At 56.0% G+C, this 25,856-nt stretch overlaps 1 protein-coding gene across 4 annotated transcripts in view; it reads left to right on the top strand.

Annotated features, from left to right (window-relative positions):
* Window positions 1-25,470, top strand: part of SH3PXD2B (SH3 and PX domains 2B) — a 59,214-nt gene extending 33,744 nt beyond the window's left edge. The window contains exons 5-15 of one of the 4 annotated variants that reach the window (XM_084215765.1): window positions 2,225-2,316; window positions 8,975-9,000; window positions 9,262-9,297; window positions 13,905-14,039; window positions 15,358-15,462; window positions 16,090-16,173; window positions 17,323-17,440; window positions 18,475-18,701; window positions 19,766-19,815; window positions 19,978-20,103; window positions 20,943-25,470. In XM_084215765.1, coding sequence (XP_084071891.1) covers window positions 2,225-2,316; window positions 8,975-9,000; window positions 9,262-9,297; window positions 13,905-14,039; window positions 15,358-15,462; window positions 16,090-16,173; window positions 17,323-17,440; window positions 18,475-18,701; window positions 19,766-19,815; window positions 19,978-20,103; window positions 20,943-22,418 — 2,475 coding nt within the window. In that variant the 3' untranslated portion in view covers window positions 22,419-25,470. The remainder of the gene's footprint in view (window positions 1-2,224; window positions 2,317-8,974; window positions 9,001-9,261; window positions 9,298-13,904; window positions 14,040-15,357; window positions 15,463-16,089; window positions 16,174-17,322; window positions 17,441-18,474; window positions 18,702-19,765; window positions 19,816-19,977; window positions 20,104-20,942) is intronic. The other 3 variants (XM_084215766.1, XM_084215767.1, XM_084215768.1) reach the window with 3 other exon arrangements.
* Window positions 25,471-25,856: the final 386 nt, after the last annotated feature.

The raw sequence follows: 25,856 nt of genomic DNA, 5'->3' as shown, positions 1-25,856 counted from the left end.
GGCATGAAATGTAATGAACCCATTTGACTTAACAAGAGGAAGGTAATGGCTGATGTTACATGGCCCACTTAGGGAGCTGTGCTCTGCTCCTCCGTTAATGCATCACCCAGGAGCCCCAGCTCTCCCTCCTGGCCTGGAGCTGCTGCTCCTTACCCGGAAAGCAGCTGAGCTGAGCTGGCTGTGGGGCTGAGCAGGGCCTGCAGAGAGGGAAAAGGAGCAGGGGATTAGCAGGAGGAAGCTGTGTGAGGAAGTTTTTCTTTATTGCCATCTCCTCTGGGGGAAGTTGAGCGTCTTCGTTCTCTGGGAGAGCCGTGTGAAGAGGATGGGTGAGATGTGGGGTGGAAGCAGGGAAGAGGAGCAGGGAGCAGCCACTGCTTTTACAGGGCTCTGTTCCAACTCCTGCTGTACTGGAAAATGTGGCAATTTAAGGTGAAGTGCAGGAAAAGCAGCGAAGGAATCAGAGCAAACTGGTAAGAGCAATGAGCTGCTGAATGAGACTTCAAACAGCCGTGGGATGGTCAAGGAGAGGGAGCAGAGGTCTGAAATGTCTTCCCATTCCTCCAGTTCATTCTCTTTGGGTTCCACATCTGTTGGCCTTCTCGTGGTGTGGGAGCTGCCTTCCTCCTGCCTCAGGGGTTTTGGGAAAGTGTCAGAGGGGCGTTGATGGAGGAGTGGTGATGCTCTACCCCAAAGAGACTGGGTGGCCCACTGAGAATACTGCTGCTCTGAGAAAGGCAAGAAGATCCTTTCTCACTGCCTGCAAAATGGATTTTAATCCAACAAGGATCCTCTGTCTGTGGTCCTTCCTCCTCAGGCCTGCAGGAAGGATGGGAAAGGTGGCTTTGCTGTGGCTCCAACACAAAGCTGTGTCCTGCTTTGGGTGGCAGGGCCAGGGTGGGACACACATCAGGCTGCTTGTGCCTCTGTGTGTGATGTGGTGGCCGCAGCTGCTGTGGCCAGCAGGACAGTGGGGTGGCCTGCTTGGCTCAGCAGAGCCAGCTCTAGGTGGGCTTCCTTCCAAACCTGCTGGGACATGAGCTGTGGGCCTTGTGTCTCCTCCTTCCAGCACAGGGTGTTCTCTGGGATCATCCCCTCCTTGCAGAGGGCACAGAGCCTTCTCCAGGCCACAAAATCCCAGGGATTTTGGCAAGGGGAAATCACTTCGATCATGGGATGCTGGAGCTGGGGAGTGGTACCACATGGGAATGGCATCCATGCAAAACCTGATATTTGAATAGCCCTTCCCTGGGCCCAGAAGCCATGGAGGGAGTGGTTTTCTCTCTGCTGTGTCTCACATGATCCTGTTCAGTCTGGCCCATGATTAGTGGTCTGACAGTCTGCTGTGCTGGCACTGAGGCACTGCTGCTCGGTGGCTGGAAGGGCTTTGGGGGCCAGCCCTTGGGGCAGTGAGGAGCCACATCTGATCTCTGTGGTCACCCCGAGGCTCTGCAGCTGTGGTTTTGTCTCCAGGAGAGAAATGAGGGGAGGTTTGCTTTGCCCACGCTGCTGTCACGGGACTGCTGGGACAGCAAACGGAGGGGAGGGGGAATTGTACAAAAAGTGGTTATAAATCTGCTCCAGCCCAGGCTGCAGCTCTGCTCCCTGATCTTAAATATTCCCTTTTTCCACTGCTCTCCCAGCCAGGCACTCTCACCCTGCAGGTCCCACCGTTGAAGCTTTTTTACAACAGATTCCTTGAAGGGAAAGAAGCAGAGGGAATTTTACATCTCCTGCTGTTCCACAGCAGCCTCCCAGCCCTGGTGTCTGTGCCCTTGGCTCCCTTGCTTCTCTCCCTGCCCTTCCCAAGCTGCCATTGCCCAGGGCAGCATTTTTAGGCTGTGCTGGGGTGGCACTCAGAGTCTGCCACGTGTGAAGTGCCCAGCCTTTCCCAGGGATGGCTGCTCCAGGCTGGGAAATGGAGCTGGGAGGCTGGATGGACACCCTGGGGCTCTCAGCCGCTGGCCCAACATCTGCCCCAAAGGCTGGAGCTGGCTAAGCCGGGCCTGGGCAGGCTCTGCTTACTCTGCTTTGGGCTAACTGCAGCAGGCTGGGGTGCTGGGTGGCAGAGGGGCTCCCTGGGTCTGCTGTGGTTCTCCCAGCCTGTGCTGGGAACCCTTGGGTGCCCCTGCTGTCCCAGGTCCCTGCACTCCCCGGAGGGCTCCCTGGGCTCCTGGCACAGTTTGGGGGCTGCCATCAGCAGTGTGTGTGTGTGTTTGCTCCTCAGGCTCTGATCCAGCTGCCCCCCTACATCTCCCAGTGTGAGGAGGTGCTGCAGTTCTTCGAGACACGGCCCGACGACCTGAGCCCCCCCAAAGAGTGAGTGGGTGGGTGTGCCACTGCTGGGGGGCACAAACTGGGAGGGGGGGACACAAACTGGGATGGTGGGGAGATACAAACTGGGATGGTGGGGAGATACAAACTGGGATGGTGGTGAGACACAAACTGGGAGGGTGAGAGACAAACTGGGATGTGGTGAGACACAAACTGGGAGGGTGGTGAGGCACAAACTGGGATGTGACGAAGCACAAACTGGGATGTGATGAGGCACAAACTGGGATGTGACGAAGCACAAACTGCCTTGGGCTGGCTGATATCCAGCACTCTGGTGTTCATGAGCAATTCCCTTGCGAGTCACAGATCTGGGATTTGGAGACTTTGGTGCAGAGGCTCTGCAGCTCAGTGTGGACCCTTCTCCAGTGGGGAAGTGGAAACACTTCTCTGGGACCCAGTGAAGTGTTGGTCTCTTCCTGAGCCTCTTTCTACTTACCAATACCACTCTCAGGAGCATGATCAGCCTGAGGAGCCTCACTTCACACATTTGCACCAACCTCTGCCTTGTTGGAAGGGTATTTTCCCTCCCCATATCCACGAGCCTCATCCATAACAGCACTCCAGAGCCTCTCCATGCAAACCCAGCAAGGTTTGCAGGGAACCTTACACAACTGAGTGTGGTTCTGAGTCTTGTGACTGTGAGCTGCCCTGGCCAGGAGCCACCCATCTCCTGCTGATCACGAGCAGCAGAAATCTGAGCAGCCGCCTCCGTGTCCTGCTGTGCTGCTCTCCCTCTCCCTGCTGCCTGTGACACAGCTCCTGAGCACTGCAGGAGCCTGACTGACTGTGAGGGGAAAGGCAATAAATTGATTTGACACCGCTCTCTATTGGAAGGGTGTGCAGGTAGATAAAGGGATTTTGTTTTTCTCCCCTGAGCAGCGGCTGAGCCTGTCAGGTCTCCAGCTCGGTACTTGTGTGGACTACATCTTCTCCCTGGGTTTTTGATTATTTTCATTCCCTCTCTTAATTCCCCCTTCCCCCATCCCTGCTTTCCTCCTTTGGCTCCTGTTTCTATTGGCTTGGCCTGTCATCATTTCTCCTGCAGCTCGTGGTCACTGATGAGATTGGTCTGAGAGCCCCAGAGCCCATTAACTAATTGCTTGCTGTCTCTGATGCTCTCATCTGTCCTGCCCAGCTATTGCTCACCACTTAACCTGCTGCTCCAGGGGTCACCCCTCAGGGAAGGTCACCTCTCAGGGAAGGCTCAGCTCAAGGACAAGGGACACCAGGACAAGATGAGCTTGCACGGACATCAGAGGGGGGTATCACAGCGTGGGGCTGTTTTGGGATGTCTGTGCACAGATCTTTAAGCCCTACATGAGGGAGAGGAGCTGCTCTGCAGTAGGAGTCAGGTCTTGGAGCTGCCTGCAGTGGGGGACCTTCAGCCACGTGGGATGGAAGGGCAGCTTCAGTCTTGTACCTGCTCTCCTCACCTTTATTTTGTTTTTTAGGCTGAGCCAGAAATGAGGCAGGGTGGGCACTGTGGCCAGAGCATTTGGGTGCTGAGTGGGGCAGCCCTGTGAGCTGCTGTGCTTGCAGCTGGAGCTCCCAGCCCTCTGTCCTTGCAGCCATCAGGGCCAGTCCCCTGTCACCTCCCTGCTTTGGGTCTGAGAGACAAGGGACTGCCTGGAGCCCGGTCCCAAACATGATTTTGTGGTGGGACAATCCACAGGGTCCTGGGCGCAGAATTCTGTGAGGTTTGGCCACTGCAGGGGCAGCAGGTGATGCTGAGGTGGTTGTGTTGCTTCTCCTGCCTGCTCCTCTCCATGAGGAATGTGCTCCTTCCCTTTCTCCCCCTCCCCATGGGGAATGTGCTGCCTCCCTTTCTCCTCCTCTCCAGGAGGAGATCCAAGCTTGCAGCACACAGAGGGACCTGGGGGTGCCCCTTGTCCCTTTGCCTCCAGCAGCCAAACCCTGCAGCATCTCAAGGACGTGCCGGTTGTGTCCCCCATCCCATTGCGAATGCCAGAGGGGTATTTATTAGCTACAATTCAAAATGCTAATTAATCCAAGTCCTTGACTCTGTCCTCTGGAGGGCTTGGGAGCCCATTCCCAAGGCCTGGAGTGCTGCCAGCTCAGCACTAAGGAGATGGGAGCTGTGATAGACGGCTGGGCTGGCTCAGACGTGACGGCGCGTCTGGGCTGGGCCGGATGTCATCCCTCATCCAGCAGAGGAATATTCTGCTCTGGGAATCTGAAAGGGAGCCAGGCTGTGAACAGAGTGGGGGAAAGGAAAAAAAAAAAAAAAGGAAAAAACAAAAGGAAGAGATTTTTATACTGGGTGGCTGAAAGGTGGGAATGAGGGAGGGGAAAAGGACTGGTCAGCCGCTCTGATGGAGCCCTCCTGCTCCCTGTCCCTCCCTTGGCTTCCCTGGCTGACACCTCTGCTCACCCCTCCCATGAGGGTGACAGCTGCTGGCAGTGAAGGGGACATGCCTGTGAGTGCTGTTGGACCCACCTGTGCTTGTTCTGTCTGGGTGCAGGTGAGGCTCCACCCAACTCACTGCACCCCAGCATGTCAAACCCTGCCAGGGCCACAGCTGGCTGCAGCCCTTGGAGCTCTGATTGAACTGCAGCCCTTGGAGCTCTGGTTTGACTGCAGTTTGTGAAATTCTGATTTAGCTGAAGTTCATGGAGCTCTGGTTTAACTGCAGTTCTTGGAGCTCTGGTTTAACTGCTGTCCTTGGAGGTCTGCTTCAACTGCAGTTCATGGAATTATGAATTTAATGCAGTTCATGGAATTCTGCTTTAACTGCAAGTCATGGAATTCTGGTTTAACTGCAGTTCTTGAAGCTCTGGTTTAACTGCAGTTAGTGGAATTCTGCTTTAACTACAGTTTATGGAGCTCTGGTTTAACTGCAAAGGGTGAATTCAGTCCTTGGTTCTGGCAGTGTTTGGGAATGGAAAGAGGAGGTTGGACAGCCCAGGCATGTCTCTCCAGGCCCCTGTGGTGCTGTTTTCCCCAGAGCTGGAGCTCTCCCTGGGCTGAGCCAGGGCTCTCCTGCTTTTCCTGCTCCCTTCAGCAGCCCTGTGCTGAACAACACGAGGAGTGCTCAGCCCTTCCCAACCTCCCCCTGCTCTTCAAGCCCCAGCCTGTCCCAGGGAGAGGAAAAGGGTCAGACTCTGACTTCATTCCTCCTCCTCCCACCGCTGCTCCCAGCTGGGTGGGATGTCACAGCCAGGAGGGGAGTTGAGGCAGGAGTCTCCAGTATTTGGTGGGTGGAAGAGGGAGGTGAAGCCCTCCCTCCATCCCCTCTTTTCCCCAAATTTTCCTGTGTCCTGGAGAGACAGGAGGGCAGGGGGAGGTGGCAGGGTTTCTACTGGCAGTGACAACTGGTGGCTTTTGTGATGTGGATCCCTGTCCAGCACCTCTGGACTGGAATTACCCCACTGCTTCCAACTCACAGGGCTGCCCAGTGTGGGGCAGAACGAGGCTGAATCCAGAGGAGTTTGTGAAGAGCAGTGAGGGAAGGAGGAGAAGAGAAATGCTTATGGAAAAAGAAACCTCTGGAAAGTTAGCAATCTGGGGGATGTGGGATTTTTCTCCTCAGTGTTGGATGGAAGCCCTGCAGCTTCAAAGAACAGAAGTCATCAAATTCCTGCTCCCCACATCTCTCAGCAGGTCTGAGCAGCACAGGATGCTGAGGTGGGAGGTTGCTGTGAGCACCCCTCAGCTCCCCCCAGCCCTTTGCAGCTCAGAGCTGGTTTAACCACAGCAGAGGTGCTGGGCTGAGGCTGGGGAGGTCTGAGGGGCTGGGCACAGAGCCACTGCTGAGTCAAGGCATTCAGCTGCTCTCTCCTCCAGCTCAATTTCAGCTCTGGGACATCAGGGAGCCCAGGTTAACTCTGTAGAGAAGCAAGGCCCTAATAGTCATTATTAAATTATTGATATTAATCACTAACTAGTTCTTAGTATTACCAAGCAGTTATTTATTCACTGCCCACAGTTACAAGTGGGATGTGGTGGGGAAGGGGCTGTTGTGGTGCTGTTCCCACCCCTGGCCATGAGAAACCTCCTCAATGACAAGCATCTTTGGGTTTTCAGGGGAGCTGAGCAGCCCATCATGTATAAAGCACTTATAAAAGTTGCTGCTTTGAGCTTTGTCCCTGCTCTAGGATGCAGGGGCTGCAGGAAGCCACTCCAGGAGCTTTTGCTGGTGGACCAGAGACCCGTGAGTTGGTGGATGTTGGTTTGGATAAGGATTCTTGCTGGCTTGTGGCTTTGGGGTCGTGTCCTGCCCTGCAGACAGATCACAGCTTGTACACAGAGTTGTTTGTTGTGCATTTCTGCTGATCCCCACGTGCACATTCACTGGGAGCTCAGGCTGGATCCCAGCTCCAGAACAGCCTCCTCCTTCCCTTTCTGCTGAGTGCTGGCTGTCCTGGATGGCAGCAGGCAGAAACACCAACCCTCTGCAGAGCCCTGCTGTGTGCCAGCCCCCTGGACAGAGCCCTGGCTTTCCTGAGCCTGAGGGCTCAGCTTGGCCAGCTCTGCAGTGCCCTGGAGTGTGGGGACAGGGGCTCCTTTCAGTGCTGCTGAGCATTTGCTAAACATCACTTCTCCCAAACAAGGGCTCTCTTGTACCCTGTTCCTTGCCTCCATAAATCTTGCAAACATCTCCAAGCTTGCTGAATGCTTAGGAGATGCAGCCCCTCCTGACAGCTATTTTGGTGGCATTGCTGTGTTACTGCAGGACTTTTTTTTTACAGGAGAGGTTGGTTTTTTTTTATATGAGGGAGATGTTTTCTTGGAATGCTGACCTCAGATCCGTCCTGTTTGATGTGGCTCCTGTGTGGCTTTGCAGCAGCTGCAGTTGTTTTCCTTGTGTTGCTGCTCCAGTCCTTCACCTTTTCCACCAGCTGGCTGTGGCAGCAGGGCCAGTGCTGAGGTCCCCAAAGCCACATCTGGGGGCACTTTTCTCCTGTGAGTCCCACTGCAAGGTGGGTTTTTCTGTGTGACAACCTCAGGGCCACCTCCCCGCAGCTCTGGGACCTGTCTGGCCCAGCAGCCACCAAATGTGCCTTAGGAAAGAGTTTATAAACTCGAGCCAGCTTGTAACAACTCTTCTTTAGACCTGACTTTAGAATTAATGACTTTTAATTAACATTTCTTGCCTGAATTATGACCCTGTAAGTCCATGAAGAATTTCAGTGTCCCCAGCATCCTGCAGTGAGTAGTTTAGCAGTAGTCTTACAGGTTGTTGAAAAGCAGCCTCTTTGTATTTGTTTTTAATTTAAAGTCTGCTCACTTTGCTCAACCTCTGTGCTCCCCATCTCACTCCTCCCCATCCCTGGATCCTCAGGGATGCTGCCTAGAGAAGATGCTTGAGAAACCTGACTCTCTTTTCCTAAAAAAAGTGGCATTGAATGTGCTAAGAGTTCTCCATGTGTCAAAGTTTCCTTTCAGGGGATTATGAGGTTCTGGAAGGACACTGAGCTGAGCCCACTGAGGCTGTGCTGTTGGCTCAGAGCTTTGAGTGAGGCTCCAGTCACACAGCAACCCTTGCCTTCAGCACTCTGGGAAGCAGCTGGAGAAGCATTCCTGGCTTTTTGCACCTCTGTGGGGCTGGTTGGTGTCCCCCTGTCCCAGCTGGGCATTGGTGCTTTGTAACTGTGTTGTGGCTGCTGAGGGGCTGGAGCTAAATGAGATTTACAGTGGAAAGCAGAGTGGTTTTCCTGCCCTTCTGCTGGAGCCATGAGTTTCCAGGGAGCTGTGCACATGGGCTCTGCTCTGCCCTGCTCTGCTCCATGGGGATCCGAGGAGGAGGAGGAGGAGGAGATGCTGCCAGGAGTTTATTGCTGTTTCCTGTCTTGTCTGAGCTCCTGTCCCCTCTGAGGTGCTTGGGCCAGGGCTGCTGCTCTTCAGACCTGCAGCTCTTTGTGTCCCTGCCAGGAACATCCCAGCAGCAAAGTGGAATTGCAGCTCCTTCCTTGCCCCCTCACTCGGAGGGAGCAGCCGGGGAAGGGAAGCAGGGGATGAGTTACAGTGATGGCTTTAGCAGAAGGCAGGGCAGGAACTCCAGTTATTGCTGTCAGCACCAGGGTGCCATCCCCACCTGCTGGTCCCCAGCCTGCTCCTCTGGCCTGGCTTTGCCTCCCTTCCCTGTGGCACCTCTGAACTGGGCAATTTTAATGGGCCTTACTAATTAACTCTGATTTAGCTCTGCAACGCTGCCTCTGCTGAGAAATCTTTGGGATGCTCTGTCCCAGATTCCCCTGCTGGTCTCTGCACCTGGGACGGGTGTTCAGGTCTCTGCACAGTCTGTGGTCTCTGAACTCAACAGGCTCCAGTTTCTGTAACAATGTCCTGGTTGTTTCCACTCCATCTTGGCTGCCTTTATTTCATTTATTGACGCTTCCATGGATGAGTGCCCGAGGTGGTACCAAGTGCCTCGGTGGAAGCTCCAAGGCCAGGCCAGCAGCCAAGCTCAGCCTGGGAAGGACAAAACATTAAATTATGGAATGAAAGGAGGGGGCAGGGGCTGTTTGCAGGTGGGTGATGCCCACGGAGACACTGGCTGGTTGAGGGAGGTCAGTGGCCCCACCAGAGCCAGCACTGTGTGCACTCCTGGGTGGGTTTGTCACTTGGCCAGCACCCCAACTGTCCCCTCACTCTGCTGACACTCTTCCTTCTCTTTTTCAGGGAGCCCATTGGAAAGAAGAGGTCTGGTAAGGACTCCTTTCCTCTCTGCTGGTCACACCAACTCCTCCCACCCACGGGCCAGCTCTCCTGCTGTGGGGCAAGGTCCCACCCCATTGCCACCCAGGCCCCCATCCCCTATCCCCTGAGCCTGTGTGGTGCTCCCCGAGGTGGGTCAGCTGCCCACAGCTCTCAGCAGTGCCCTGGAGGTGCTGTCAGCACTGCTGGACCCCCCAGTCCATCCCCTCCCTGCCTCATGCCTTGTCTCCCATCCTTTTGTTCCTCATCAGGGATTGTCCAGAGAACGGCCTCTTTCCTGCACAGAGGTACTAACAGCTGCTCTGCCCTCGCTCTGCTCTGCCTTTCTCAGGGGACACCTGCTCAGCTGGGGGGGCAGGAAGCTTGTCACCCTTGCCAGGAGCTGTCACATCCCCTGTGCCTTTCTGTGGTGGCTGGTGGACACGGGGTGGTGGCACTGGGGCTGGGGCTTGGCTCTGGGTGCAGCTCCACGGGCAGGGGATGTGCTCCAGGTCCTGCTGAGGGTCTGCAGGGCTGGGGAGGAAATATTTCAGGAGCTGAGGGGAATGTCTGAGCTGCCTGCGGGGCAGTGTGGGGCTGGAAGTCTCCTGGTGCAGCAGGATGCTCTCCTTCACCGTGGCACCAGCTGGGAGCCTTGGGAAGGTGGTTGGGTCTGGGATGCTCCACCCTTGCTCTATAAGAGAGGGGGACATCTCTGAAAGACCCCCTTGTTGGTGTGCTTTAGGGTTATTTGAGCTTCCCAAAAAGAGCAGGAGAGAGGAGTGGGAGATCTGTGGGTTAAGGAGGCAGCTTTCAGCTCCTGGAGCTGCAGAAGGTATAAAAATGATGTGAAGTTCTTTGGAAAGAAAGGTCTGAGCTTTGGCTGCATGGAGATCCTGCAGTGGTGGGAAGGATTTTGGCCAGAGGACTGGCACTGCCATCGCCTGTGTGAGCAAATTTCTGCTGCATAACTCAGTTCAATGAGGGCAAAATTCAATTTAAGGATGCTGCCTGTTAGAGGAGCAGGAGTTCTCCACTGAGGAGGAAGAGTTTGGATGACATCCAAGGCAGAGCCTGCTCTGGCAGGGCAGGATGTGCTGTTCTGCCCCTGGCAGCAGCCACCAGGGAAAGGTGTTTGCTCTCAGTAACCTTACCCAGGGTTGATGCCTTGTGCCAGACATGCTCAGAGATTGATCTCTCTGCCTTGCATTTCCTGGCAGCAGAAACAGAATTTGGTTCAGCTGCTGTCACCCCAACTCCTTCTAAACCTTGAGGGAATCCTTGGTGGCTCATTGGGTCTTCAGGCCAGGCCTGCTTTGAGGTAGCAAATGTGCAGCAAGGCACCAAAAATACTCCTTCAATCCAGGATGTCCTGAGGAGGGGTCATCCAACAGCTGCTAACAAACAAAAGTCACGAGGATTGTCCAAAAAGCAATTTCCCAATTGCTAGAGAGGGGGTGAACTGCTCTTGAGCAGTGCTGGAAGGAGCTCTGAGGTCCTGGCAGTGCAAGCTGGGTTTGGAAATGGGATTTGAGCAAACACTGGGATACAGAGTGGGTTAAAGTGCTGCTCCTGTGGTGACCACGAGACTCAGATGACATTTGGAGTTTCGAGGAGGGCCCGGTGTGTGAGCACTGGAAATAAAATCTGCTTTCTTTGCTTGGCTTTTTGTACAGCACTTGTAACCCCACCTGGCTGAGCCTGAGGCGTGGGCTCTGCACAGCTTGCAGGGGGTGGATTATCCCAGACTTTGGGGCTCTGCCTTGGCCCTGATTTAGGCTGATTTGTCTAAAAGCAGCCATGCCATCAGTCCCCTGCCTGTTGGAGCATTTCTGTTCTCTCTGCCTCTCACAGAAAGCACAGATGGAGAGCCATGGGTTGGTGCAGGCGAGCCTGAAACTGCCTCCAGAGTTTATATTTGGGTGGAGCTGCCCAAGGAGGCTGGCAGAGACCTCAAATGCCCCTTTGCCAGTTTGGTTTTAGCTGCTTTCTTGTGTGCCCACGTCCCTTTTGCTGTGCTGAGGAATGTCCCTGCAGTGTTTGGGCTGAGGAGAGGCAGGGAAGGAGCCTTAGGGGAGCTGTCTGAAACCCCACTGGTGGGTGGTATTTCCATGTGATTGTTTTCCACATTCTGGAAGAATCCCTGGGGAGATGAGAGGGTTTGCAAAGAATTCAGCAGAGCCTTCAGTGCCCATTTCAGTGAGAGCAGGAGGGAGGTGCATCCCCCTTGCAGTACTGATCATCCCAAACCCCTCAGGTCAGGGAGAAGAGGGGCTGTCCTGAGAGCTCTGGGTCTGACCCACACAGGCAGAGGAGGAAGGGACTTCATCCAAAGAATGACATTTTTGGGAGATGCATTAGGCAAAGGCTGGAGTGGTCAACAGCCTTCAAACCCAAATACCTGTGCCCCTAATTCAGTGCTGAGCTCTTTGTTTCCCTCTGGGAGCACCAGTGGCCAAGCTCTGTCAGAAGCTCCTCACTTTTGGCACTGCAAAGCCAGGGGAAAGGGAGGGAAAAAGGCAAAGGAACATCACAAGCAACCCCATATCTGTGAGATTCCCTGCTGGGTTTGTACATCTCAACCCTTGGGTGAAAGGCCAAGTTTCTGGCCAGACAAAGCCTGCAAGGATTTTTGGGCTGGCTGAGGGTGAGCTCGCTGCTCTGAGCAGCCCTGGGCTGGCTCTGGGATGTGCTGAGTGCCTCTCCTGCATCCAGGGCAAGCATTGCTTCTGCAAGCCCAGCCCAAGGCCTCAGTGCTCCCTTGACTCCATGGATTCCCCTTCTCTAGGCCACATTTGTGTCATTGCCACATCTGAGGATGCCCAGCTCCTGCCTGAGCTGCCTGCAAACCCCTCTCTGGGGGATGAATTCCCCCTCCCCTCCCCAGCTCAGAGCTTTGGTGCTGTCCCCCACCTCCCTGGGGGCTATTTTGAGGAGCCCAGGTCTGGCTGTGCTCAGGATGCTTTGCTCCCTCCAGGGTGTGTTTTTGTGGTTGAGGATGATTAGGGCAGGTGAAGATGCTCCTGAAATTAACGCCTACCTCTTCCTCCAAGCTCGGTTTACCACTTCTCTTCTGGTTTAATGGGTACATTGGAGGATCCAGAATTGGCTGCTGAAACTACAAATAGCCTCAGAGGCACGGGTGTAATTACAGGAGGGAGGCAGAAAGGGGAGTACTTATCTCTTCCTGCAGTTGTTATTCTTCTCTCAGGGGCTGGGTAGATCCTCAGATCCCTTTAAGCACAAACCTTTAATTGAGCTGCTAGAAGAGAGAGTCCCAGCATCCACCGTTCACTTTGGAGGGCTATTTGTAGCTCTGTCTGCTGCCCCACCTTTGGGTTTTGGTGTGGAGGAAGCTTTCCTGAGCAGGAACAGATCCTCTGCACTTGGCCAGCTCACCTGGAGCTCTGCAGGGTGCTGTTTATGGATCAGACAATTTCCTTCCTTTTCCTTGAAATATCACTGCCCTGCAGACACGTGGTTCATTGCAATCTTGGTGGTGGTCTGGCATTCTCAGAAGCAGCTGGGAGAGTTTGTGACCTTGTGAACTTCTCCAGGAGGCAGCAGAACATCCTGGGAGTCCTGAGGACCTGCTAGATCTCATCCTTCAGGATGAGGATGGCACCTTAGCACACATCTTTCCTCTCAACCCCTCCTCTCATCTCTCAATTTGTCTTTACAAACTCTACTTTTTAACAACCTGGAACATTTGAAACACCCCCTCCTGACTTTTCCTGGTCTCTGCACCACGTGTGGCAGGTGAATACAGAGAATAAAGCAGACAAGGATAGTTCATGTTAGCCCAGTAATCCTTGTAGATGGCTCTTGATAGCCAAGGTCTCTCATCCTTTTCTTCCACTGGGAAGTCCAAATCTCTGGGGCATTAGCGATCAGTTCAAAAGATCAATTAAAAAATACTCCAATGACCTCAAGTAACCCCTGGATCAATTAAAAAATACTCTAATGACCTCCAGTAACCCCAAATGAACTAAAACAATGCCTCACAGGGACTCCAATGACCTCTAGTAATCCCAAATGACCTTAAGGAACCCCATGGCTGTCCCGTGGTTGTCTCGGTGTCGCGGTTGTCCTGCAGTGCTCCCGGTTATCCCAGGTTATCCCAGGTTGTCCCGGCTGTCCCGCAGTGCTCCCGCTGTCCCGGTTATCCCGGGTTATCCCGGTTGTCCTGCAGTGCTCCCGCTGTCCCGGTTATCCCAGGTTATCCCGGTTGTCCCGCAGTGCTCCCGCTGTCCCGGTTATCCCGGGTTATCCCTGCTTATCCCGCAGTGCCACCTGCCGCCGGTCCAGCTCCGTTTCCCGGCAGCTCCCGGCTCTCCTCCTGCTGGCCACAGGAGCGCTTTGTTCCCGCTGTGTTCTGCCCCCTCTGCCCCTCCTCGGGGGATTTTTCCCCCTTTTTTGCCAGGAGAGCGGGATGTGCAGCTGGGCAGGGAGCAGAGCACAGCGGGCAGGGAGGACAGGGGATGTGCCCTGTCCTACAAACACCTCCATCCTACAAACACCTCCCAATGGGGCTCTGGGGCTCCTCAGCCCAGCAGAACCCACTGCAGGCTCTGTGTTTTGGGGCAGGAGTTTTGGGGAGGAGGACCCTCTTTGTGCACAGGAGGGTCCCCAGAACCCCAGGCAGGTCCAGGCAGCTGTGAGCTCCTGTGCTGGTGGTGGCTGGTGGAGGTTGCTTGGATGGCTCTGGTGGGCAGCACCAGGTCTCAGCTGGCTGTCCCCACCTCACCTGGCTGCCAGTTTGATCTCTGTCCCCCTCACTCTGCCCAAACCTCTGGCTCACCCCTCTCACGCCGGGGTCCCCGGGGTGTCCCGGAGCTGCTGGGTGGCGGTGGCCGTGCCCTGGGGACAGTGCTGACCTGGCACACGGGTCGGTTTTGTCCCCCTCCCTGTGCAGGAGCTGACTGTGCCTCGGCTGAGCCCCTGGTGCTGGAGCAGTATGTCGTGGTGGCCGACTACCAGAAGCAGGAGAGCTCGGAGATCAGCCTGTGCGTGGGCCAGGTGGTGGATATCATTGAGAAGAACGAATCAGGTACAGGCAGCTGGGCTCTGCACAGGAGCAGTCCTGGGCTGTCAGTGTTCTCCTGGAGCAGAACAGCCCCCAGGCATGCCACGGGCATGGTGAGCTGAGCTGGGGTGTGCAGGAATCTGTGAGTGTGGATGAGGCTGCAGGGCTCTCTCTCTCAGGGCTGATTCCCCCCGTGCCGTCCCCCTTCGTCAGTCTCTGCTTGGTGCTTCTTGGTGCTGGAAAACTTGGCTGATGTGTGCTGAGGACAAAAGCCAGCCATCCCTGGGCTTGGCAGGCTGGTTTTAGTGAGTGACAGAGGGGGACAATCTCGTGGTGGCCATGAAAGCCCCCTTAGTGCATTCACAATTCCTGTGGGCAGCAGCCGAGCTCTTCGCTTGCTTCAAAACTTAAACTTGCTCTTAACCTCTGCAAAGGGACTGAGCCATGTCATGGAGAATTTATTCCCTGGAGCTTACAGAAGTTGTTTGTTGGGGGGAGTTAAATGAAAATGGATTTTAATAGCTCTGGAGAGCTGGTTGCCAGAGGATCAGTTGCACCAGCAGCTCTGTTTGAGAACGAGAGAAATAAAAGCAACCCTGAAGCAAATGAAACGATTAGCACAGCCAGCTCAAAAACTGTGGAAAATCATTTATTTATCAAAGGTCAGCCCTGCTTTTCCCTCCCATGCAGGTAGCTGATTCCCTCCCTGACAATCTAGTTGTCTTTCTAAATGACTCACTGGGGGGGTTCTGAGGGTAATACTCAGTCTTTGTTTTCCCCCCTAAAGACACAAATTGTGCTTTTAATAACGAGCAGCAAGCATTGGTTTTGATTGGACACACAGGGGGGCCCAGAATTGCTTGTGGCCTCTCTGGAGCTGGCTGGGCTTCCACTGGGAGAGCTGATGTTTTAAATCCTGCATTTGCTCGTGGCTTTTCAGTTCTGCTGTTTCCACAAATGTAGAGAAGGCGAGCGCAGCAGGACTCAGCCATCGATTCACACACAGGGTATTCATCTCTGCTAATTAGCCCAGGCTTGCTGACCCACACCGAGGGAAAATGAACCATGAAGGGGCAGAAAAAACCAAAAGCAAATGCAGTGGCTGGAGCCATTCAGCTCTCAGAGCTTCTCCTGGTTTTCCTGGGGAGGGAATTGTATTTTTAGATGTCACTCAGCTGCAGTTCCCCTCTGCTTGGCTCTGTTGCTTTGGGGTCACCCCAGCTTCCCGTGGAGATGCAAGAAAGGGGTCACAGCCCCCAGGCACATGGTTTGGAGGGAGGGAGGGATGGAGTTTTTGGCTGGTGTGAGCCCTTGGCTGAGCCTCCTGCTGTTTTCTCCTCAGGCTGGTGGTTTGTGAGCACGTTGGAGGAGCAAGGTTGGGTGCCAGCCACCTGCCTGGAGGCCCAGGATGGAGTCCAGGATGAGTTCTCAATGCAGCCTGATGAAGGTAAGAAGCTGCTGGAGGCATCTGCCCCAGCTTCCTCTGCTGGAAGCACTGCATCACCCTCTCTGAGTGGGGCAGGGCACGAGCCTGGGGGAGGCGAAACCCAGGAACAAAACCTGGGAAAAGGGACAGAACCCCAGGAATGGTCCTGCCTGCCCGCTGCTGCAGCCCAGCTGGGGCAGCTGGACACTGGTGGTGCATCCACTGGCCTCTCTGCTCCTCCACAGAGGTGCCACCTCCCAGGAATGCTCACCCCAGTGCCTCCTTTCAGCCCAGGGAGCTGTTTTACCTGCCCTGGAGGAGGAGCAAAGCCCAGCTCCTTGGACAATGCATGTGCAGAGCAAAGAGCACACAGTGTGGGAAAGGCAAGGCTCCAGCCTGTCCTTGAGCTAATCCCAAATGTCCCTGGGTAGCAGATCCTTGCCAGTGCCTCTGTGTGCCCAGAGCAGCAGCTGGCTCAGCCCCTCATCTGGGCAGTGGGAGATGGAGGGGGCTCAGCCTGGGGAGGGCTCCAGGTGAGCAGAGCCCCTGTACCACTCTGTGTGTCAGCCCTGTCTCCTCCTGGACCTCAAGTGCCACCTCCTTACGTCCTCTCTTGTCCTTCTCCTGCTTCCCCCCTGCTGCTCCCAGTGCCATGGAGATACTGGTCTCTGCCCAGGCACCTGGGCCGCCGCCGGACCCTCGGGGACTTGTACACCCCTGGATGGGGTCAAGGTGGAGCACACAGAGACTTTCTTGGCTGCCCCTGTGTTGTGCTTGGAGCCTCGTGTGCATGTTGGTTTGCTGTGCATGTGTGCCACCCCTGCTCCTCAGCCTTCCCTCCTGTGCACGTCCCTCTCTGCTCTCAGCTCTTCCTTCTCACGTCTTGTTTTGGGCTCAGAAACTGCAGTTCCTGCTTTCCCCCAGCACACATGTGCGGAGTTCTTGCAGCTGCTGCCTCAGTTCCTGCAGGAACCTGGGTTGGTGCCTCAAGGTGGGGTCAGGAGGAGAAGGTCCTGCTGGATTTGACAGGACATTCTCTGCCTGGTCTCCTCTGCATGGAGCGCGTGGGAAATCAGACCCTTCCAGAGCTGTGCCGCTCCCAGAAGACAAATCCAGGAAACCCGCATGGTGGGGATGTAGGGGTGTCCAGAGGGGTGGATTTTGGAGGCAGGATTTTCCCCCAAAGGCCTTCACCCTGTTGTGGAGGCACTGCTTAAGCACAGGCAGTTATTTCCCTGTGTTTCTTCCAGAGAGGAAGCTGAGGGAGAGGGGAGGATGGATGGACCCATTTGTCTGACATGGCTGCATGGCTTTTAGGATGTTTCTCCTTCCTCCTGAAGGGGAGAACATTCACATTCCTGCTTAACATCCCTCGTTCTGGTGGTCAGGACATCAGGTTCTTCTCCAGGCTGCCCACATGGCTTTGACCAATGTCCTGGGGGTTAAATGGTGATGTTCCTGCAGATCTGCTGCTCTGGAGCAGTCTGAGGGCACCTCTGTGTGCATGGGGTTGCCCCCTCATGCCTGTGGGATTTCTCTCCCCTTACAGAGGGCAGTTCCTCTTTAAAGACACTGAGAATGAAATTTCAGCTGAAATGGATGCATGGAAGAGCTTCTGTGATGAGTTGTGAAAAGTCTTTAGTCCTAAGGGAGAGGAGAAGCTGTTTTACAGAACTCCTCCAGGGCCAGAGCAGCTCAGCAAGGTTTACATTTCCAAATACATTTCACTGTCATTTCCCTTTGAATGGTCGTGTATCTCTGTGTGTTTGCACCTAAATTACAAGAATTATCATTTTATAAATCACTTCATAGCCATTGTTCAGCTGAGGCCAGGTTTCCATCAAACAGCTCCTCAGTGAAGCTGCTCTTCCTTTCCACCAGAGGAGAAGTACACGGTGATTTACCCCTACACTGCCAGAGACCAGGATGAGATGAACCTGGACAAAGGGGCCGTGGTGGTGGTGACCCAGAAGAACCTGGAGGGCTGGTGGAAAATCAGGTACTGTGCCAGGCACTGCATCTGGGGCTGTGGGGTGTCCAGTCCCAGGGCAATCTGTGAGCTGGGGAGGGCAGAGTTGCAGAACTCATTTCTCTCCATCCTGACAGGTTTGATGTTCAGGCACAGCTCTGGCTGAAAATCTTTGAGCTGCCCAGTTTTCCTGTGCTGGGAGGTGGCCGTGTCCTCCAGCAGAGCTTTGGTGGATGTCACATCCTGCTGATGGGAAAACCCAGGAATGTCCCAGGGCTGGCTGCATCCCCTGGCTCTGTTGGAGGCTCCTGCAGGGAATGGCCAGGTCTGGGCCAGCTCTGCTGTGTGCAGGGTGTGCTGAGCCAAAGGCTCCAGCCCATCCCCAGCTGAGGCTTGTTTTCTGCTGGAAGCTCATTTTCTCTTCTCTGTGGTCGAGCAAACGGCCAGGCTTGCTCAGGGTGGGAGCACACGCTGCAATTTTCATAACCTCAGACTGAACCTGTGCTCTGGCAGCAGCACAGCCCCAGAAACACATCCAGTGCCGTTTGAGGCACAGGAGAGCTGCCACAGGAGCTGAAAGGCAATCACAGGCTCAGGAGTTGGTGCCATCTGAACGAGGTGGCTGCAGCCCAGCCAGCAGGAGGGTCTGGCATGGCAGGGGCACTGTGCATGTGGTTTTTCAGTCAGGTCATGGGGCTGGTTTCTCTCCTAAACAGATTTAGAGCAGGGAAGGGATCCAGGCTGCCAGGTACAGCAATCCCAGCAGCAGCCCTCTTGGTTTGCCCTCTGCTTTCCCTGCCAGAGCTCTTCACTCCCGAGCTGGTGCCATTGCTGAGGTGAAAACTGGGCTTGACAGCATTCCCAGCCCTTGGCCCTGGCTGGGCCAGCTTGTGTGGAGCACTAGCCACGAGGGAGCTCTGCTGGTGCCATGGAGAGCCTGGCGAGCTCCCGTTGCCCAGAGCTGGCAGCAGTGCCCTCAGCCGAGGGTGTGCTGAGCTCTGGGCTCAGGTCCTGGCGTGTCCCAGGGGCTCTGTGCAGTGACCCTGCTGTCCTTGTCCCCACAGGTACCAGGGCCAGGAGGGCTGGGCCCCTGCCTCCTACCTCAGGAAGGGCAATGGAGACGGCTTCCCACCCAAGCTGGGCTCGGGCTCCTCGGCTCACTCCAGTGCCCTGGATCTGGATGGCATCTCCAGGCAGCAGCTGCTGGCCAGCAGGGACAAGGACGGGCTGGGCGGCCAGAGGGACAGCAGGCTGGAGAGCAGGGCCCTGCCCAGCGCCGACATCCGCCGCAGTGAGTGCTGGGCAGGGCGGGGCAGGTGGGCTCTGACATGGCCTCAGGTGGGATCAGACACAGCTTCAGGTGGGATTAGACACAGCTTCAGGTGTGCTCCAAACCCAGCCTCAGGTGTGCTCCAAACCCAGCCTCAGGTGGGCTCAAACACGGCCTCAGGTGGGATCAGACACGGCCTCAGGTGGGCTCCAAATATGACCTCAGGTGGGCTCCAACATGGCCTCAGGTGGGCTCCAAACAAATCTTCAGGTGGGCTCCAAACACAGAATTTGAGCAAAGTAAGAGGCTGTGAGCTGACAGAGCCTGGCAGGGCCTGTGGGTTCTGCAGCAAGGTCAGGGGGTGGTGGCATGCACAGGGGGGCACAGGGACAGTGCTGACCAGGGACCTGCTGAGGGGCAGCAGATGGGATGGGCATCCCCTGCCAGGCTGGGCATCCCCTGCCAGGCTGCAGGGGCAGCTGGAGATGTTCTCCTCTCAGAAACTGGGGCACCTAAAGGGACCTGCCAGAAAGATTGAGAGGACAAGGGAGAATGGCTCCACACTGACAGAGAGCAGGTTGAGATGGGAAGAGTTTCTTCCCTGTGGGGGTAGTCAGGCCCTGGCACAGGGTGCCCAGAGCAGCTGTGGCTGCCCCTGGATCCCTGGCAGTGCCCAAGGCCAGGCTGGACAGGGCTGGGAGCAGCTGGGACAGTGGGAGGTGTCCCTGCCATGGCAGGGGTGGGATGGGATTTGAGGTGTTTTCATCCCAGGCAATTCCGTGATTCTGGGATTCTGTGATCATAACCCATTGGCAGGCCAGGTCCTCTGGGTCAGTCCTGCAATGCCAAAGTAATTTCACATGGTCACCTCAGCTGCATTTCCCAGGAGAACCTGAAAGCTGGGATACCCTTGAGACCTGGGGGACCTGTGCCACTCAGGATGCTGGGCTGATGGGTTCCTCCTTCAGGTTCCCTTCCCTGGACAGGTTTAGTCCTTGCCTTTCTGTTCTGTCTCTCACTTGTCTTTCATGAACACGTGCTCAAAAGCCAGAAACTCAAGAGCATCTGGAATTCTTCCTCCACAGAGTCACCAAAGATGAGGCAGAGGCCACCTCCTCGCCGAGACCTCACCATAGTAAGTGCCACCTGGTGTGGGAGGGCAGCAGGGGCACAGGGGGAGGGAGGGGAGCGCTGCAAGGAGCTCTGGTGGCTGGTTGGGATCTTGTCCCCACGCCTGGATGTGGTGTCACACCTGCTGTACAAACACACTGATGGCTTTTCTGTTTCCCTGTCCCAGCCCCGTGGTCTGAACCTGCCTAAGCCTCCTGTCCCCCCTCAAGTGGAAGAGGAATATTACACCATTGCTGACTTCCAGACCACCATCCCTGATGGCATCAGCTTCCAGGCAGGAATGAAAGTAGAGGTGAGACTGTCCCCTTCCCCTCACACACTGTCACTGTCACTGTCACTGTCACTTCAGGGCAGTGCTCCTGGCTCCCATTGCCCTGGCACCTTTCAGGCAGGAGCTCCCCTTGCAGGCCAGGGAGATCTGCTCCCCGTGGTGCTCTGGGTGCAAACCAGGCATGGTTTTGTGTCTGTTAGCATTCCAGACTCTGAGAGTGGCATAAAAACCTGCAGGAGCTCAGGAGACTCTGGCTCCACACCGTTCTTGGTGGCTTCCTGTCCCCCAAGTGTGAGTGCTCTGTTTGAGCCAATGGAAAATAAACCCACACCACAAATGGCATTGAAGATGGGAGTTTTTCCTCTTAGTTAGGCCAGGTGTAAAGTTAAAAGCCCTTCCAAAATTCCTGGCACACCCTCTTTGCCGGCAGAACCCCTCCTGCAGATGGGATTTTGCTTTTTCCGTGTGAGGATGTGATTTACTCCTCTCTAAGAGGATTTTTCCTTCAGGGCTGCCCCTCTCAGCCCCTGCCAGGCCCCAGCCCTGCTCCTGGAGCTGCAGACAGGCTGGGCAGGGTGGGATCCACACGGGATCGCTGCTGCTGCTGCCTCACTGCTCCAACAGTGCCACGCTGTGGCCGCCGCCAGCTCCGGGAGGGACAGAGACAGCTCAGCAGCTCTTCCTCAGCCCTCTTCCTTCCCTGGCAGCCAGGAGCAGGTGTCCCTTCCCTTAGGAGGATTCCTCCTAAGGGATTCCATGGCTTTTGGCTGGAGCAGCACAAGGCCACGTGCCACCCTGCCATCATTTCCAAGACCCCTGAGTGCAGAGCGGCTGTCTGAGGTCTCCTTTCCCCCTGGCAGGTTATTGAGAAGAACCTGAGTGGCTGGTGGTACATCCAGATCGAGGAGAAGGAGGGCTGGGCCCCTGCCACCTTCATTGATAAGTACAAGAAAACCAGCAACGCCTCCAGGCCCAATTTCCTGGCTCCCCTTCCCAGCGAGATGGCGCAGCTGCGGCTCGGGGACGCCGATGGCAGCGCCGGCGAGGAGGTGACGGGGCCCTGCCGACCCCTGCCAGAGGCTCCTCCCAACGGCATGGACTGCGCTGGCAGGTGGGGCAAGGACTGGAAGGGCAAGGAGGCTCCTGACAGCGGGGACCTGTCCTTCACCGGGGGCTACGAGGAGATCTCGGACCGCGACACGGAGGAGAAGCCCAGCCTCCCGCCCAGGAAGGAGTCCATCATTAAATCAGAAGGAGAGTTACTAGAGAGGCAGAGGCCTCCCCCCAAGCCCCCGGGCATGATTCTGCCCATGATCCCACCCAAGCAGTCGGCGGCCCCGAAGGACAGCAAGAAGCCGGAGCTCAAAGCGGAGAAGGGCAAACTCTTCCAGCTGAAGAACGAAATGGGGCTGGAGTGCGGACACAAGGTGTCGGCCAGGGAGGTGAAGAAGCCAAACCTCCGGCCCATTGTCAAGCCAACCAAGCCAAAAGCTGAGCCTGTGGAGGACAAACCTGAGCCCATCACCCAGAACCCATTCTTGAAGTCCAGACCTCAGATCAGGCCGAAACCCGCCGCGTCCCCCCGGCCTGAGCCCCCCCCAGCCGATGACAAACTGGACATTTGCAGCCTGCGGAGCAAGCTGAGACCCGCCAAGTGCCCAGAGAAGCCCTCAGAGCAGGACCCCGCCGCGGGGGAAAGCTCCTTCGGCAGCGCCGCGCTCTCCGCGGAGCCTTGCGGGCGCTTTGCGGAGCGGCCGGGCACGGAGGGCAAAGCGCTGCCCAAGCTGGACGTGTCCCCCAAAGAGGCACTGCCCAAATCTGCCCTGGGCCCGGCGAGCCCCCCCTGTGCCCCGCAGCGCCCCGTGGTGCCCCCTCGCCGGCCGCCCCCTCCCAAGAAGACGGGGGCTCCTGCCGCCACGCCCGCCGTGCCCGCCGAGCCCAGGGCCCCCGCACGGGACGCCCCCGAGGCCAGGCCCTCGGCAGTGCCCGGCAGGCCCATGCTGGTCCCTCCCAAAGCCAAGCCCTTCCTCTCTGCCTGCATGCAGGACGAAGCCAAAGCCAGGAGCAGCGTAACCCCAAAGGTCATCTCCAAGCCCGTGGAGAGAGCGGAGGCCAAGGAGAGGCCCTCGGCGCCCGGGCCCGACGTCGCCAGGGAAGCTCTGTACGTGGCAGTGGCGGATTTTGAAGGTGACGAGGAGACCAACAGCTTCAGAGAAGGGACTTTGTTTGAGGTTCGTGAGAAGAACAGCAGTGGCTGGTGGTTCTGCAGGGTCCTGGCTGGGGGGCCCTGCTGGGAGGGCTGGATCCCTTCCAACTACCTGCGGAAGAAGCCGTAGCTGCTCCATGCCTGGAGGCTTCCTGGTCTCTCACCTGAGTATTTAATGAGCAGATTAATTTATAGTGTTTTGTAAGGCTGGCTTTAAAAGAAAAGATAATAATTTGAGATCCCACGCCTCCCAGCTGGAGCCCCTTGGCAGCAGCTGGAGGAAGCAGCTCGGCCTCCCCTCCTCACCCCTGTGCTCCCTGTACCCACCCTCCTCCTCACATTCCCCAAAGGACTTGGCTCCCGTGGTTCCCTGTGCTGGGGAGATGGACTTTGAGTGACATTTTGCCACCTCTGTGGTGAACTGGAGAGAAATCCAGTGGCAGCCAGGTGGAATGGTACCAGTGCAGGAAATCACAGAAGGATTTGCCTTTCCCTGAAGCTCGGGGTCACGGCCAAGAGTGGCAGGTCACGTTGCTTAGTCCAGGGCTGTAGCAGAGCCACGAGGAATGTGGAAAAAGGATGAAATGATTGCTGAGAACACGTTCCTGCAGCTGGTTAAAGGCAGTGCCACGCTCCCCCTGCACAGGGATCATCCCTTGGTCCTTCCCTGCTCTACGATGACAAGTGTTAACTTCAACATCCTCCTGGTGGAAAAAAATAGCGAAAAACACACCCTCATTTACCAGGTCCTGCTGTGCTGCTCCAGGACAGCTCTCAGGCTTCTCCCCTGCAGTACTGCAACCAAACATCAGAGGGGTTTTGCTTCCCGAGCTGAGGAATTCTATGCAAGGCACAGAGGACCAGAACGACCCCAAAAACCCTGGAAAAGGGATGCTTTGCTCTCCTCCCCACACAGACTGCCCTGCCTGTTGGACTAGGAGGGGACCACCCCTTCCCAGGACCCACTGAGCTCCCCGGGCTGGCGGGCAGCAGCCGGGAGCCGGGTCCTTCCCTCGGTGCTGATATTATCAAGTGCAATCTGGAATGTGGGAGCTCAGCTCCTCATCACCACCAGTTCTGAGGTGTGTCTGGTGCTCAGGGGCTGCCTGCCTTGTTTGTCACCCCTCCTGCCTGTCCTCCAGGTTCTCGCATTTCTCCCTGTGGGCCAGGTTGGCTTGGAGGGGCTTCTGGGCAAGCAGAGCCTGGGCTTTTTCCATGCTGACATTCCTGCCTTCCCCTCAGTGCTGCTTATCCCAGCAGGAGGATGAGCTGTTGTTCCCCAGTGCTGCTTTCTTCCTTTCTGTCCTTGGCTATTTGCAGCTCCAGGGCCACATTTCTCTCCAGAAGAGCTTTAAACCCGGATGTCTGTGGGTTTCACAGAGTCACAGAACTGTTGTGGCTGGAAGGGACCTCTGGAGATCATCCAGTCCAGCATCCCTGCCAAGGCAGGGTCAGGTTTGGTGTTGACCGAGCTCTGTTGCCCTCTCTGGTCTAATTGCAAGTGTGAGCAGTGCAGCCACATTGTTTTGCTGCTGAACATAATGACAGTTTTCCCTCTAATTTGAGGCTGGCTGAATTGGAGGAGCGTTCTCCACTCCCCCAGATGCTCACTTCCCTCTCTGTCCATATTTTCCACCCTGGGAATGTGAAGATCCCTCTGTCTGCACACAGAAGGAAACAGTGGTCCCAGGATCATTCTGGGAGGGCAATGGGGCAGTTTGATCTGATAGAGGAATCCTGACCATCCCCGTATCCAGAAGCCCCAGAATTCATTTTTAGCCATGGGAATTCACGCACCCCGGTGTGTGGCTGATTCCTCTCCCTCCCACCTGCGGTTTTCTCCGGTGGCACATCAGCCCCTGATCGGGCTGACTCACCTGAGCTGGCAGAAAGCACCGCATTTGCAAGCCAGTGCAATAACAAAGCTGCTTGCTGGCACACGGGAGGTGTTGATGTGCTCCCGGGAGAGCTGAGGGTGGGCTGGGACAGCGCTGCCTCGGCTCCACTCAATCCCTTCTTCTTTGGAAAGGAGTGGGGACAGGATGAGTTAAAGCAGAGCTGCTCCCCAGCCAAATCCAGCTCCCACGGGATCTGGGAAGGGCTGGACCTGTATCCCTGCTCTGACACAGGGTGGAAGGGCTGTGTGTCCTTCCCAGGCACCGTGTCCTTGCTCTGCCTTTGCTGAATGGCCTTTTCATCTCAGCTGTCTCAGAGACCTCTGTGCCCTGGCTCTCCTCAGAGAGGGCTGTGCTGTCTGTGTGGTCTCATCTCTGAAGAGGGCTGTTCCCTCTCCCCTCCCAGCCTGAGCCTCAGAACTGGTCGTGCTCCATTTTCCTGACACAAGTACTGTATTGGCTCGCTGAGCAGGAGCGCTCCCTTCTTCCCAAAGAGCTTCCAAGAGGGAGTGTCCTGGTGGGATCCCCCTCAGGAGGTGCCCACACCTGCAGCCTTACCCCTTTTCCACTCTCCTGTCTGCCAAGGGGCCGTGGCTGCCCGGGCTCCTGTGGGGAAGATGCCAGGAGCCCCTGGGCTGGCAGGTCTTCGTCCCCCTCTGGTTTGTGCCCCCGCTCCTGCAGCCACCTGTGCCCCAAGCCAGGCTGCCTCTCCTCCCTGCACCTCCCTGCCTACCTCGTGAGGAGGAGGAGGGTGGCCCAAAGCTCCCCAAACTCGGGGGCAGCCCCCCACCAGCCACAGCCCAGCCTCCCTGAGATCGGGGGCTGTGCCTAGGGGGGCACTGCCGTGGCTTGGGGCCCAGGAGCTGGGATTTGGGGACAAGCAGGGTGGGCACATCAGCCCTGCAGTGCCCAGCTCCTGCCAGGCTCCCAAAGCCCATTTGTTTGTCCGTGTGTCTCTATATTATGTAATGTGTATAAATCTCCATTACTGTGGGTGGGTGGGGGGCAGCAGAAGGTAGATGTAGCTGTGTCCATGCCCTGTCTATACCTTCACCTTTAAGGGATGGATATTTTTTTTATTTGCTGGGTTTGGGGTTGGTTTCTTTTTTGTTTTTTTTTTTTTCTTTTGTTTTCCTTTTTTTTTAAGAAATAAAAATAAACTGCTTGACTGGTTTCAAGCACCCTGGTGAACCCGTGTGTATGGCTGGTGGAATTCTGGGGTGCTGCTCTGGTGTCCAGGGCTGGTTTGGGGTCTGCCTGTCTGTTCATCCTGTCAGCTGTGGCAGGGAGGCTCATGGGGACTTTGACAGCTCCTGGTGTCTTCCTTGGTGCCCAGACTATATCTCATTTATATCCCACCAAGTGGGGCAGTGGAGTGTGGAAGTTTTTACTGTGGGCTCAGACCAGCAGAGTTCAGTGAATTTGGGAAGATGCAGAGAGAGAAGGAGGCATTGCCAGTGCTGAGGGGTTTTGGGGGTTCTGGGTGGCCAGGGGTCAGTTCTGGGGGTAAACTGAGGCAGCAGAGTGTCTAAAAATGCATTTTGGCATAAATTGTCAGCTCCTTCTGCACCCAGAGCGAGCAAGGGGTTTGTGTGAACACTCAGCTCTGGCAGGGCAGAGTTGTGGAGGAATTTTTCCACTCCACATGAAGAGAAAAAGAAAAGGGAAAAGGA

The sequence above is a fragment of the Fringilla coelebs genome (assembly GCF_963513975.1).
Source record: "Fringilla coelebs genome assembly, chromosome: 15".
Lineage (NCBI taxonomy): Eukaryota > Metazoa > Chordata > Aves > Passeriformes > Fringillidae > Fringilla > Fringilla coelebs.
Note: the sequence above shows the minus strand (reverse complement) of the source record. Positions and strands in the feature narration are given on the sequence as shown.